This window comes from Natrix helvetica (assembly GCF_964273705.1).
Source record: "Natrix helvetica genome assembly, chromosome: 4".
In the NCBI taxonomy this organism is placed as follows: Eukaryota; Metazoa; Chordata; class Lepidosauria; order Squamata; family Natricidae; genus Natrix; species Natrix helvetica.
Genome location: NC_138550.1, coordinates 100,527,952 through 100,540,953, shown reverse-complemented (window position 1 = coordinate 100,540,953; position 13,002 = coordinate 100,527,952). Strand labels below are relative to the sequence as shown.

At 40.6% G+C, this 13,002-nt stretch overlaps 1 protein-coding gene across 8 annotated transcripts in view; it reads right to left on the bottom strand.

Moving 5' to 3' along the window:
• Positions 1 to 5,302: 5,302 nt before the first annotated feature.
• LOC309390776 (tRNA selenocysteine 1-associated protein 1-like) overlaps positions 5,303 to 13,002 on the bottom strand; it is a 16,098-nt gene continuing 8,398 nt past the window's right edge. For all 8 annotated transcript variants that reach the window (XM_081950515.1, XM_081950518.1, XM_081950522.1 and 5 more), the window contains 5 exons: positions 11,298 to 11,474; positions 9,924 to 10,043; positions 8,491 to 8,881; positions 6,624 to 6,666; positions 5,303 to 5,681 (listed from right to left, as the gene is read on the bottom strand). In XM_081950515.1, coding sequence (XP_081806641.1) covers positions 5,545 to 5,681; positions 6,624 to 6,666; positions 8,491 to 8,881; positions 9,924 to 10,043; positions 11,298 to 11,474 — 868 coding nt within the window. In that variant the 3' untranslated portion in view covers positions 5,303 to 5,544. The remainder of the gene's footprint in view (positions 5,682 to 6,623; positions 6,667 to 8,490; positions 8,882 to 9,923; positions 10,044 to 11,297; positions 11,475 to 13,002) is intronic.

Genomic DNA, 13,002 nt, shown 5'->3' with positions numbered 1-13,002 from the left:
GTTTGATCGCCTTGCAGTCCAAGGGACTCACAGGAGTCTTCTCCACCATCATAGTTCAAAGGCCTCAATTCTTTGGCGCTCAGCCTTTCTTATGGTCTAACTTTCACAGCCATACATTGCAACTAGGAAAACCATAGCCTTGATTATAAGCACTTCTTTTGGCAGGGTGATGTCTCTGCTTTTTAGTATGCTGTCTAGACTTGCCATGCTGCTACAGCCCAAGCATACTGCTGAATATCATGAGCTCATTGCTCACCCTGAGCCTGCTAACACATCCCAAGGAGAATGTAACTTCTGATTTGCAAGAATAGGACCAATGTGGTTGGTTACTTTAAAGTTTAAACCATGGGGATAGCCCAAGTCAGGAGAATAGTTATGGAAGCAATCACAGAACAAGGAAGCTGGGACGGTAGCAGGGATGGACAAGGCCAATTAATGAGATTCTACCATGTGAAGGTATTGGTAGGCACAGTGAGGAAGGTAGAAAGGGAAGAAAGATGGTGGAACAGGTAGGCTGGCACAAAAACCATGGAAAGCAGGAGAGGGGATGATAGAATGGCCCTATTTGCCCTGTAAATACATTCCGGAATCTTGCCTATGGACAAGAATCAAAGAAACCTATTGGATAAGAAGTGAAACTTTTTTTAAAAAATCCAGTTACTTTTTGGAAAAAGCATCTTTGGGACTCCCAAATCTTGTTTCAGTCAAAACCTGGGTGCCTGCAATGACTGCTTTGACTACAGTTTGTTTTTGTTTCATTTGTTTCAGAATGAAACATTTCCCATTTGTGCATATTCCAATCTTCTATTGGAAGAATTGCTTAGAAAGTGATATATTTAAAGTGTGAAGGAAGATAAATATCTTTCAAGAGTACCTTAGAAAGTGATAAATATCTTTATCAAAGAGTACTGGTGTTCTATTGATTTCTTCCTAGATTATGATCACATTGTGCACTTTTACTAGTGTAATTTGTATAAATAGTACAATAGCTATAGTTTGGAGGGATGATCTAATATCTAAGTGTGTCTTGAAGATAGCATTACATATTTTAACAAAACTACAATTGAGATTTTATGACCCTTTTACAGCTAGCCACAATTGTGTAGTAATGTGATCTATAATGAGGTTCATCAAAGTACTACAAATTAGTACTAAAATTCTGAATAAACATGCTTTATTGAACAGTCATTTTTTGAAACAAAAGATATCATTTCAGTCAAAGGTTTTCATCATTTGATCAGTCAGTGGTTAGTTTGGAGGTATCTTGTGCCACCATTTATATAACTGCCTCAATTTATTGATACTTTAGGACTGCCTTGCATGAATTTCTCTTTAGTTCATACCACATAGGTTAAAATCAGGACTTTTAGCACAGCCATTCCCAGCATGTAACATCAGGACTTTTAGCACAGCCATTCCCAGCATGCAACATTTCTTGTTTCACCTTTTCTATACTTGTGTATATAGAATTATGGTTTGTGCTTCATGACCTACATACCTTTGACTGCCTACATCAGTTACACTTCTGTAAATGGATAGATGACATTTACCTGTAAATTTGCCATTTGTACATTCCAACATTCCTTATACTTTTCATTTTCCCCAAATGTAACACATCTCATTAAAACCCAGAAGTTTTATTTTTGCCCCATTTATTCAGAGCTTCTTTCTGATAAGGCTGCTGGATCATTCAGACCAGGGGCAGCATTGCTTTCTATACTAATGGTTTCTGCTTAGTATACTAACCAAGTATACTACTTCCATTCAGGTTTTATGTGCACTTGTGAACTCTTGGTGCTGAAGAATACAACAATGTTATAGAAATCTTTTGCTTTTACCCTGGGGTGCCAAACCTAGAGTATTGAATTTGTTTTTTGGGGAGCAATTTTGTCAAATGAGCACTCGTGGGAAGAGTTAGTTTTGTTTCCCAATTTCTATACTAATTCGGTGTTATTTTACAATTTGTAGACTTCCAGCTTTGTAGACTTCATCAGCATCAGAGAATATTCTTCTGAGGTCCACAGATTTTGGTTTTGATAATGGCATAATTTAGTTTTACAAATCTGTGTCTCACCAGCATTGTCACAAAAAGGGCATGCTTCCTAACTCACATAGGGCATAATTTAGGAAAAAGGACTAGAAGCATGCTTACCCTATTTGACATGGTAGGATGGATAAAAGTCCTTAGGTAGATAATCTGGCCCTGTGCCACTTAGGGTTTGATTTGTATACTTTCTTCCAGCAGCTGAACATAGTATAGCACTGTGATGGCGAACCTATGGCACGCGTGCCACAAGTGGCACGCGGAGCCATTTGTCAGGGCACGCGAGGCTCTGCCCTGTCAGCTGGCCAGTGCGCATGCGCGCGCTGGCCAGCTGAGTTCACCTTTCTAAAAGCTATTTTTCGCCTTCCCCAGGCTCCAGAGGCTTTATAGGAGCCTGGGGAGGGCGAAAAGAGCCTCCCCCGCCCCCCCGGAGGCTTCAGGGACCGTCCCTGAAGCCTTCGGAACGCTTAAAACCACCCTCCGAGCAAACCGGAAGTGACTTCCGGGTTGCTCGGAGCGTCATTTTAAGCGTTCCGAAGGAAGCGGGCGGCGGCGGCGGCTGCCCCGGAGAGGCAGAAGGAGATTCCCCGGCCGGCGCGGAGCAAGCGCGGAAAGGCGATGCGCCGCCGCCTCCCAACCACAGCAGGCACAGCTGCTCCAGAGGCGGCGGCGGAGGTAAGCGCAGGGGGGGCGGGGGGGAGGCAGGCAGGGCGGGAGGCGCCACGCGACGCCCGGCAAACTTTTCCTGGCTGGGAGCCGCCTGGGCGAGAGGCAACTGGGGGGGGAGGACAGGCGCTCGGGGGCGCCTCCACACCTTACGCTGCTCTTCCACGTGGCAGGCGCGCCGCCTCGCGTGGGCTCCGCCGCCTCCCCGGCATGCAAGGTCGGGCCGGGTCTCGGGGGGCGGGGGAGGCAACTTTGCCGGGGACGGGACAAACTTTCCACCTGCCCCGCCAGCGCATCTCCCGGGCCTTGGAGGCGGGGTCACGGGGGTCCAGGGCCCCGTGGGGAAAGGCAGGAGCTGCGGGAGGGGCGCGTGGGGCTGTCCTGCCTCCCGGACAGGGGCCGCCCGCTGGCTCCGATAAATGGGGAGGGGGTGGCTGCGTCCCCGGGCTTCCCTTCTTCTTTGCCCGCTTGGGCTGCGCTGGCCAAGAAGCCCCCTTTGCCCCCCTTCCTCCGGGAGGCCGGGAGCCTGAAGCTCGGGGGCTCCGTCGCCCAGGGGTGGGGAGGCTGCGACGCCGTAGGACAGGGGGGCTGCTTCCCGGGCGTTGCCTCCATGAGCTCCCCGCCTTTCAGCAACCGGCAGTGGGGAGGGGGTGGCGGCGGGGCAGGTGCCGCTGGGGAGATGGGGAGACCCGTCATGCGGAGGGGGGCTCGGACGGGGAGGTCCGGAGCGGAGAAAGGCAGGAACTGCGGGAGGGGCGCGTGGGGCTGTCCTCCTGCCTCCCGGACTGGGGCCGCCCGCTGGCTTCGCTAAATGGGGAGGGGGTGGCTGTGTCCCCGGGCTTCCCTTCTTTGCCCGCTTGGGCTGCGCTGGCCAAGAAGCCCCCTTTGCCCCCCTTCCTCCGGGCGGCCGGGAGCCTGAAGCTCTGGGCCTCCGTCGCCCGGGGGTGGGGAGGCTGCGACGCCGTAGGACAGGGGGGCTGCTTCCCGGGCGTTGCCTCCATGAGCTCCCCGCCTTTCAGCAACCGGCAGTGGGGAGGGGGTGGCGGCGGGGCAGGTGCCGCTGGGGAGATGGGGAGACCCGTCATGCGGAGGGGGCTCAGGCGGGGAGGTCCGGAGCGGAGAAGCGCCGCAGCCGGTTATGTAACCGCTGGATGCTGGGCCTCCCCCCGCCGCCTTTCTCCCTCCGTCCCCAACTTCTGCCGACTCCCCGCGTCCTTCCCTTGCTGGGCTCAGAGTGGCCGAAAACTACTGCGTGTGTTGACTGCATAGCCGCGCCCCCCCTTCGCCCCCCCCAACTGCCTGGCGGGCACCGGTGTCCAAGGGGGCTGGGCTGGCAGGCGGGGGCGCCCAGTTGCAGGAGCGCCTCTCGCAGCAGCGCTGGGCTCCCTCGCTCAGACCCAGCAAAGGTTACATAAACTCTGCCGGGCGGGCGATTGGCGGCGGCGGCAGCGATGTGAAGGCCGGGCGAGAGCGCAGAGGCTGGGCGGAGCGGCGCAAGGGATGGAGGCGGTTGCGCGCCACGCTGGCGAGTGCGCAGAGGCTGGGCGGAGCGGTACAAGGATGCCGGGCCCGAGGCACCGCGCGGCGGAGGCAATCCGAGCACGGGCGATCGAGACGCACGTCTCGTGCCTGTTCAGGGACCGTCCCGAGGCTTCCTTGAAGCCTTCAGAGCTCTTAAAACGACCATCCGAGCAACCCGGAAGTCACTCCCGGTTTGCTCGGAGGGTGGTTTTAAGCGCTCCGAAGGCTTCAGGGAAGCCTCTGGACAGTCCCTGAAGCCTCCGGAGGGCCTCCGGGGGGTCGGGGGAGGCTCTTTTTGCCCTCCCCAGGCTCCTATAAAGCCTCTGGAGCCTGGGGAGGGCGAAAAAAGTATGCAAAAATGGGCGCGTTGTGCGCGCATGTGCACTGGGGGGCGCGTTGCATTATGGGTGCGGCACGCCCGCACACGCCCCCCCGCGCTCCCCCCACTTATGGCACGCGAGCCAAAAAAGGTTTGCCATCGCTGGTATAGCATTTCCTCTATTTATTTCACAACTCTTCTAAGGACCCAAACTAAGTCTCTTAGCTACAAATACACAATTAGAATCAGGTTGCACTATGCATTATTGTGATTGTTTATAAATTAAAAATGGGTTTTAAGGAGATGCAGGTAAAATAGCAATCTTGTACTTGATGTTATCTACAGGACAATTTAGATTTCTGGGTGAAACATAGTTACATCACTAGAAAAAAAAAGTTTAGTTTCAATTATTACTAACTCAGTTAAAATTTGTAATGTTGCAAGCTGAAGTTGTTTATACCACTGTTGCCATTTCTGCAACGTGTAAAAGTATAATCCAATAAAAATGCATTTCCAGACAATGAAGTTATTACCTCTTGAAATGAGTATTTTAAAAAATACTGTACCAATAAATACATGGACTTTTTGTTCTGTATGATGTCTTGCATAGTGTCAACCTGCCAGATGAATAAAAAAGTCATCTAATTTAATTCCACCTCCACCAGAAATCAACTAGGTTAATGTGCCACTGAGGATCTAAGTACAAAGTAGACATATCCTTTAAGGTAAAAGAATAAGTTTTTACAAGAGCATTTGCAGAAACAAAGTTTTATTATTTACATAAGCAAGTCCATATTTAACTCTTTACATTTCCAGAATATTTACATGATTTCAAGATACTGATGAACAAAATTACAAAGGCCATCAAAGCATTGCAAAAAAATAATAATCCAACACTGTGCTTTAAAATTTAGGATCTAAAGTAATGTAGAAGAAATGTCAATTTAGCACCTTGGTCAAAATAGTCATGCTATGGTGTTAACATAAGACACTTTTAGTAAGCAGTAGGGATCTCGGAAGTGACTGTGTCCAGAGGTTGCCAATGACAGCTCATAAGTGTGTCAAAAAGTTCTTCACTTCTCACCATAAATTCTCTGTTCATTCTATGAACATCTATGTTGAGTTGTGGATCTGTACAAATAAACAAAAGTCAGTAAGCAAATCACTGGCAGAACTGCTGCATTAAAGAAATCCTTTAAATATAATACAAACTTTCTGATGCCCTTAAGATGTTATAAGCAACAGACTATCTAGTGAACATAGCCAGTTATGAGAATTGTAGTCCAAAACAATTGAAGATTACCAAATACCTTTTGTTCCATTTTAAGTACCAAAAATATTGAATATATTCAAGAAAGAAATTTGGGCACCTGAAACACAAATTTATTATCACTTAACAAATACCTTATTCACTTTTTAAGGCATTGTTAGATTTTGCTGTTTTTGTTGCTAAAGACTATCTAGTTACCTCCTCTGAAAGCAATATATTTAGAAACATTTTTGAGTTCATGGAGAAAAGAATGAGAAATCTAAAAAAAAGTTCTTGTGCCCTGAAAACATTCTGGTCTAAAGTGATTTATAACTACAGTAGTTTGGGATGCAACAGATTCATCCTATTTGTCATGTTAACAATATGTAAAACATTTTGATCCAAGAACCAAATTTTCTTCTAAATCATGTATTTCCAGAGGGTATTTCAGTAATTCTCAGAAATAAATCTTCAAACATGAAGTAGTTTAAGGTTCTTCCAAGCTGTTTCAGCTATAGCTGAATTCACATACAACAATGAAGTGAAATCAAGTAACTTCGTTAGTAAGCTATTGTAAACTCAGGCATCACGTGACAACCTACAACCTCTGCTCAACCCTCATGATAACATTTTTGTTATCAATAAGATTCAAATACATAAGACTGCAGTCGGATAGATTATAATGCACTTAATTTTAAACATAGCAGACAGCTATTGTATCAAACAATATTTGAAAGATATTCTTCCAGATTACTACATTTTCAAAGATCAGAGAAACTATTTGGTGATCTAATTTTATATGGAAATACTAATGTAAACATTACCTTCTGTTACTAGATCATCATTTAAAATCATACCACAGGTATCCTGAAAAAAAAAAGAATTTATCATTTTTAAAAAAACTTTGTAGTGAAGAAAAAAACAAATCCCATACATATTCACTTATACTCTTTCAACTGAGAGGGGACAAATATGCACACGTATGCACATCTCTTGACTTGTATGCTCTTCTTGCCTCCTACATATTCAGAGGCATTTCACTTTTCACTTTTATTTTCCACTAATCCTGGCTTGTCATTTTATAGAACCAGGATGTAGAAAAAAAATTCTTATTTACTTCTTAAAAAGCTTTTGAGGCAAAGATTATGGATCTAACTTACTTTAAAACCAACTCCAAAATCATGCTTAGAAACAGAGCAAAACATTAAGGTAAGAATCAATAAATATATTGGGGGGGGGGGAATAGTCAAGAGACAATTTAGATTTGCAAATATATGTTGTGGATTTAAATTCCATTGTAAATTCTATGCCATGAGAAAGCACTTCAGTTATCTTTGAAGTAGCCAAGACATTTGGATCTTGGGACCATCAAAACATGCTGAAGCTGAAAACACTACAACAATAGTAAACCAGTTCAAAAGTAAACATTTTTAAAATTGGATACTAATGAACTTTGTTAATCATGGACTAAATCTCCAATAACGCCACATTAAAATGGTTAAAAATATTAAAGTGATGTTGACGGATTTGAAACTAAAAATTGGTTCATCAAAAAATTGGAAAAGGGATAGCAAGAGAAATGTGTAATTTATACTGTTTGGAAAGGCAACATTTTCATACTAACGAGAGAACGAATGAATGAATGAATATGTTCTTTTTTGACAGAGATGTTATATTTTACAACAAGATAGTAGCATTCTTAGGTAATTATGTATAGCCTTTCTATTGATAACAATATAGTACAATGGGATTTTTTTGGGGGTAAACCATCTATATGTTCTATACATGTTTTAGAAGTTTTGTATTGTTTCTGAGGGTTTTCTTATTTCTAATAGATTTAATTGCCTTTAGTGTTGGATATTTGCTTATTTTTGCATTGTTTATTTTTTGTAATCTTAATATAAAAACAGTGATTCTGGGAGAAATTTTCACAAATGTAAAACTAAATCTAGAATTTTACAGAGAATGCTCGTAGAAATTCCCCTTGATTTTTGCCAAGTTTCCTCATCTTAATATCTCCTGATTTTTCAAACAATTTAATTAAAAAAGAGAGGGAGGGAGGCAAGCTAACATGTTCAAAAACTGAAGCACCACTTTTGAGGGGATTAGGGGGATTAGAGAGTTTTATTGAATGAAGAAGCAATAGTGTGTGTGTTCTTTTTGTAGAAGATTCAATGCCTTTTAGAAAGGCTTGTGTATTGGGTGAATTGAGAATGTGGTATAGGAAGTATTTTGCCTAGATGAGGGAAAATGTTGAGCAGTGTTTATTTATCAAGAGCCTATCTTTGACTTTTGTCAATTTATCTTCAATTTTTTTAACGGTTTCATACTCACTGTAACAGTTACACAAATGAGCAAAACACCCTTTTTAAAAGAAGAAATGTATATCACTATCTTAAATTCAAACATCTTACAAAAATATAGGTCTAAGAACCATTGATCCAGAACCTTTTCAATGTCTCCATTTTAAGTTATTTCAGTTGAAGATACTGAAAAGCAGCCAATACATTTAAAACATTTTTTTAAAAATACTTAGGAACCCTGGTGTTTCCAGAAATATTGAACTTCAGAATTTGTAATTTTCAACTAATAAACTAGGAATCATGAGTTAAACTCCAACATTACTGAAAGGCAAAGAGTCATGAAGGCACCCCTAAGTAAAATTAACTTTGATTTGATTTATGTGAATACCTGAAATAAAGCTGGATTCATTGCTTGTTGTCCCATATTTCCAGTAGGCTGCATCCTTTCATAAGATGCGTAACTATAATTATAATCACTATAGTCAGCATTATAATCTGCATATTCAGGATAATCTCCATACTCAGGATATTCATAGCGTTCACCAAAACGAGAACCAAATCGCTCTGCGTAACGTTCAGGGAAACGATCACCAAAATGCTCAGGGTACCGTTCAGAAAAACGATCACCAAAACGGCTACCTCGATCAAAACGGTCAAAGCGATCAAATCGGTCATAGCGTTCATTTCTATCATAATTGTACTGGCGGTAATAGTTTTGATAGTCTTGGTAATAGTCATTATAACTATAGGCCTGGTACCTTTGAAATTCTGCTTTCAGTCTAAAACGCAAAGGGAGAAAATTAAGTCAGAATTTCTTAAGAGCATTGTTCACAACTGAATAGTGAAAATCCTATTTAAAAAAAAAAGTTGCTACAGATACCACTACTGTTACTTCAAATAGCAAAAAATCTACTTTCTCTTATTTCTTCTGTTTCCTTTTACTTTCATCCAAGTTAACTTTGCTTGGCACACATATAAGCAAAACTATTTATGCAGATCAAATTATACATTTAAGAGAATACATTGTGAAAAAACATTATACAAGAGGTTCCCAAACTTTCTTGATCCACAGTACCTCCAAAGGTTTCCAAATTATGCATTGCAGGTTCTTGGGATGCCATAGCAAACTAACAATTCTGTTTAAGTACTGCATTAAAATATCCCGCTGTACCCTTGGAATTTGCTGTGGTGCCTTGGAGTGCAGCAGCAGAGTTTTAGAACTATAGTTATATGCTGTCTTTTTCTTAAATGAAAAGTATTCATTGAATTTTGGGGACAAAAAGGGTTTTATGTTTTGTTTAGGTATACATTGTTTCCTTAATGTAAACGGTAATCATAGAATTCTAAAATTATGAACTTTAAAAGGAAACAACAAAGTTTGAAAATTCATATGTATAATACATACATAAAAATATAACATTACAATTTTATTTTTATTCAATCAGAATAAAAATAAGCAAGCAGAGAAATTCAAATATCATTAAGGAAGAAGAGAAGTGGATCCAAGTGGCAGTAGAGCAACTTAAAGCATCCAAACCCCTGGTGGAACAAGTTATGGACCCTGGTTACTTATATGCATGCTTTGACACAATGTAATTTTGCAAAGAATTAGTGTATTAATTCAGTACTTTTTAAAGAAAACCAGAAACTGACCTACTTAGATATTGACTGTTTCATAACAACTGCATTATTAGAAAAGCTTAGCAAATCATTTTGACAAATATTATTTTTAAGAAATTAAAATCCTTTCGTAAGCAGATACAATGGCAATTTCATAAGAGTTTTGAAACTCAAAAGATTTGTTAATTTTGCATGAACTACCTTTTAGAAATTCCTAAAGTCAATCGGATTCGTTTTCCGCCTAGACCAGGTGCATTCTGACAATCTTGTAGTGCTCTCATCATATCGCCTTCATCAGAAAATCTGACAAAACCATAACCTCTGAGGAGTTTTAAGAGACAAACTTTAATAATATTGCCAAAAAAGCACACACAATATTTTATTATCAATTATATTTTTATTGCACTGCGAATGATTATTTAGAATATCATTTAAACACATTAGGGCATGTTAACCCAACCTGAGTCCAAGTGCCCACATTTTCAAAAATCAATGGCATTAATTCTGCTAAAGAAAAAGATTCCATACCATTTATTTAAAAAAAACCATTTAATTATACCTGATCCCAATTAACATGTGCCCCTTTCTACAATATATTCGAACCATTTCAAATTCTCATGCATTTTGCATTCAGTTATAAAATTATCTCATCTGAGTTTTATAAGGAGAGCCTGTACTACCAAGGGTTGAAGGGGGGGAACATTGGGGATGACAACAAATGGGCAATCAAACTACATGTGTACGTGATGGGAAAATTGGGAGGGGGGAAAGACAACTTGATGAAGAGCAGGAGCTAGGAACCAGTTTGTGCTAGCACCCAAGGCCATGCACCCTGAGAAAAAATGAGGATTATCCTAAACAGCTCAGCTTTCTCAAAACACCTAGGCAGACTCTTATTGGCTAAAGACATGGAGGAAGGCTGGGATGTGGGGGAACTTTGTTTTGAGTGAGCACTGGAAATAGCCGGACTTTACTACAGACAGCATCTTTTAGTAAAAGAGCCTACCACTTCAATCAAATGGAGTCAAGGGTCTTTCTTTCCTAAGGAGTAGGACTGGGGCAGGTCTGACAGAGCCTCTTTCTAAAGCATTAACTGATGTAAAGACATCCCCAAATATGTATTTCAATAAAATTATATTCTTCATTCATATATCACAGAGTACTACATAACATTAAAAAATAAGAATTCAGGACAATGCTGATTCAACTACAGTGGAACCTCCGGTCACGACCGTAATCCGTTCTAGGACTTCGGTCACAACCTGATTTAGTCGTGATTGGAAGTAAAACTGCGCATGCACATAAAAAAAATGGTGTAGCAGGGAAAATTGGCATGGCTGTGTTTGATCACCACCCAAGTATTTGTTTGTGACCAGATGCAAAAAATTTGTGAAATTTTTGGTCGGCGCCCGATTTGGTCGTGGTCAGAAGAGTTCGTGACCCGAGGTTCTACTGTATCTCTGATTGACTTCAAAAAATTTGAGAAAACACAATATTTAGGTTTTTAATGTGATTGAGAAATCTGTATTGCATACACGTGCACACACACACACATTTTAATTCATAATGGGCTACCTGGAATATCCCAGCAGATCTGTGGCCACTTTACAGTCTATACATGATGGATACTTTTTAAAAAAAAAGTCAAACAGCAAAAAGTCATCCACTTCAGGAGTTAACTCTCCTACAAATATTGCAAATTCAGGCCTGGAAAATTCTGCCCTAACAAATTCTTGCCTTACAAATTCTGGCCTGGAAGAAATTAGAAGAAAAAACATGATTAATCATCTTGCAATGTAAACCTCAGAACCCTGTCTCCACTAGATTACTTTCCAGTGAATGTAACTCAGAATACCTACCTAGGATTGATCCAGCCAATACTTGTGTCCTTATTCATGGTGCACCACTAGCACCATACACAGAAAAAAGTATCTTGATCATGTCTGAACAATATTCCTCTTAAATTTTTTTTAAAGCAACCAGACTGAAGAAATCCACTTAACCCTATGCAGATAAACTTGGCTAGCGCTATCAGTTATAAGATGATCATGGATAATATCATTGGCCTTGCACTTTCTGCAATTCATAAATACTACCACCAGTATTTATGAGAGAAGGTACCATTTTAAAAACTTGGTTTCTCAACAATTACTTCAGAATCACCAAACACAACAAATTTAACAGTTATTGGGGCATTTAATAAAATTGCATTTTCTTTTTATTTGCTCATTGGGGTTATGTCCTGGTAATTGGATTCATCTATGAAGTGTCTTAAAATTATACAAAAATAATTTGCCACTACTTTATTCTGGGAATTTTTTTGAATTTTCAAATTTAGCTACAGCTTGGGATTTTTTGATGGCTATGTCATTAAAATATTAAACAGGTTCAACTTTCTCAGTTCAAAATTAGCAGGAAATGCATTTAAACTGAACCCCTTAAAATTAAAAAATTAAAAAAATAAAACACCCTCCCTACATTTTAAGTTACCTACTAATTCTATTGTTTTGCTTATACAATTGGAACTGTTTGAAACTTTCTACTCCTATCAGCTTGTTAAATATTTTGATGTCTTTTTATGAGTTATTTAGCACTTATGTATCTTACATGAAGATGTATTTTTACATTACCAACTCTAACTTAAATAGAAGACAAAGTGATCAAGTAATAAAAGCATATACAACAGAACCATACCGTTTATATTTCAGATTAACCAAACATTCTCCAAAACACTATTAGGTTTTAGTGTTGTTTTGAACCGAACAGTAAACACACACACATACATACATTTTAGCTTAATGTCAGCAAACATACTAAATAATGCCAATTTAACACATACATCCTATCTACAGACTCCATTCAGTTGAAGGCTGAATAACAAGTAACCTTCAAATAGCTTTATCATTAATTCTCCTGTCAAATAGAAAATTCGGTAACTAACTTGTGATACTTGGAATCTAGTTAGAAACTATATTTCTTGTTTCTATAACATTAAATAAAACTCCACAGATTACTTTATGAAAACAAATGATGCTTGCCAATATCTTGCAATGACCTTCATTTCTGATTCATATCCCAACTCTGATGCTATTAATAGGCTTCTTGGCTTTCTAACATTGGCAAGGCAGTTGTGAATTTTCAGCATGCATCCTCCAAAGTGAAGTTTATATAATGCAAAATGTAGCAAAACCTTCAGCATCGAAGAAAAAGGTCCAACAGAAAATCACATTTTATGTAACACCAAGAAGGTAAAATTAAGAAACCTTCTGAGAAGCAGTAA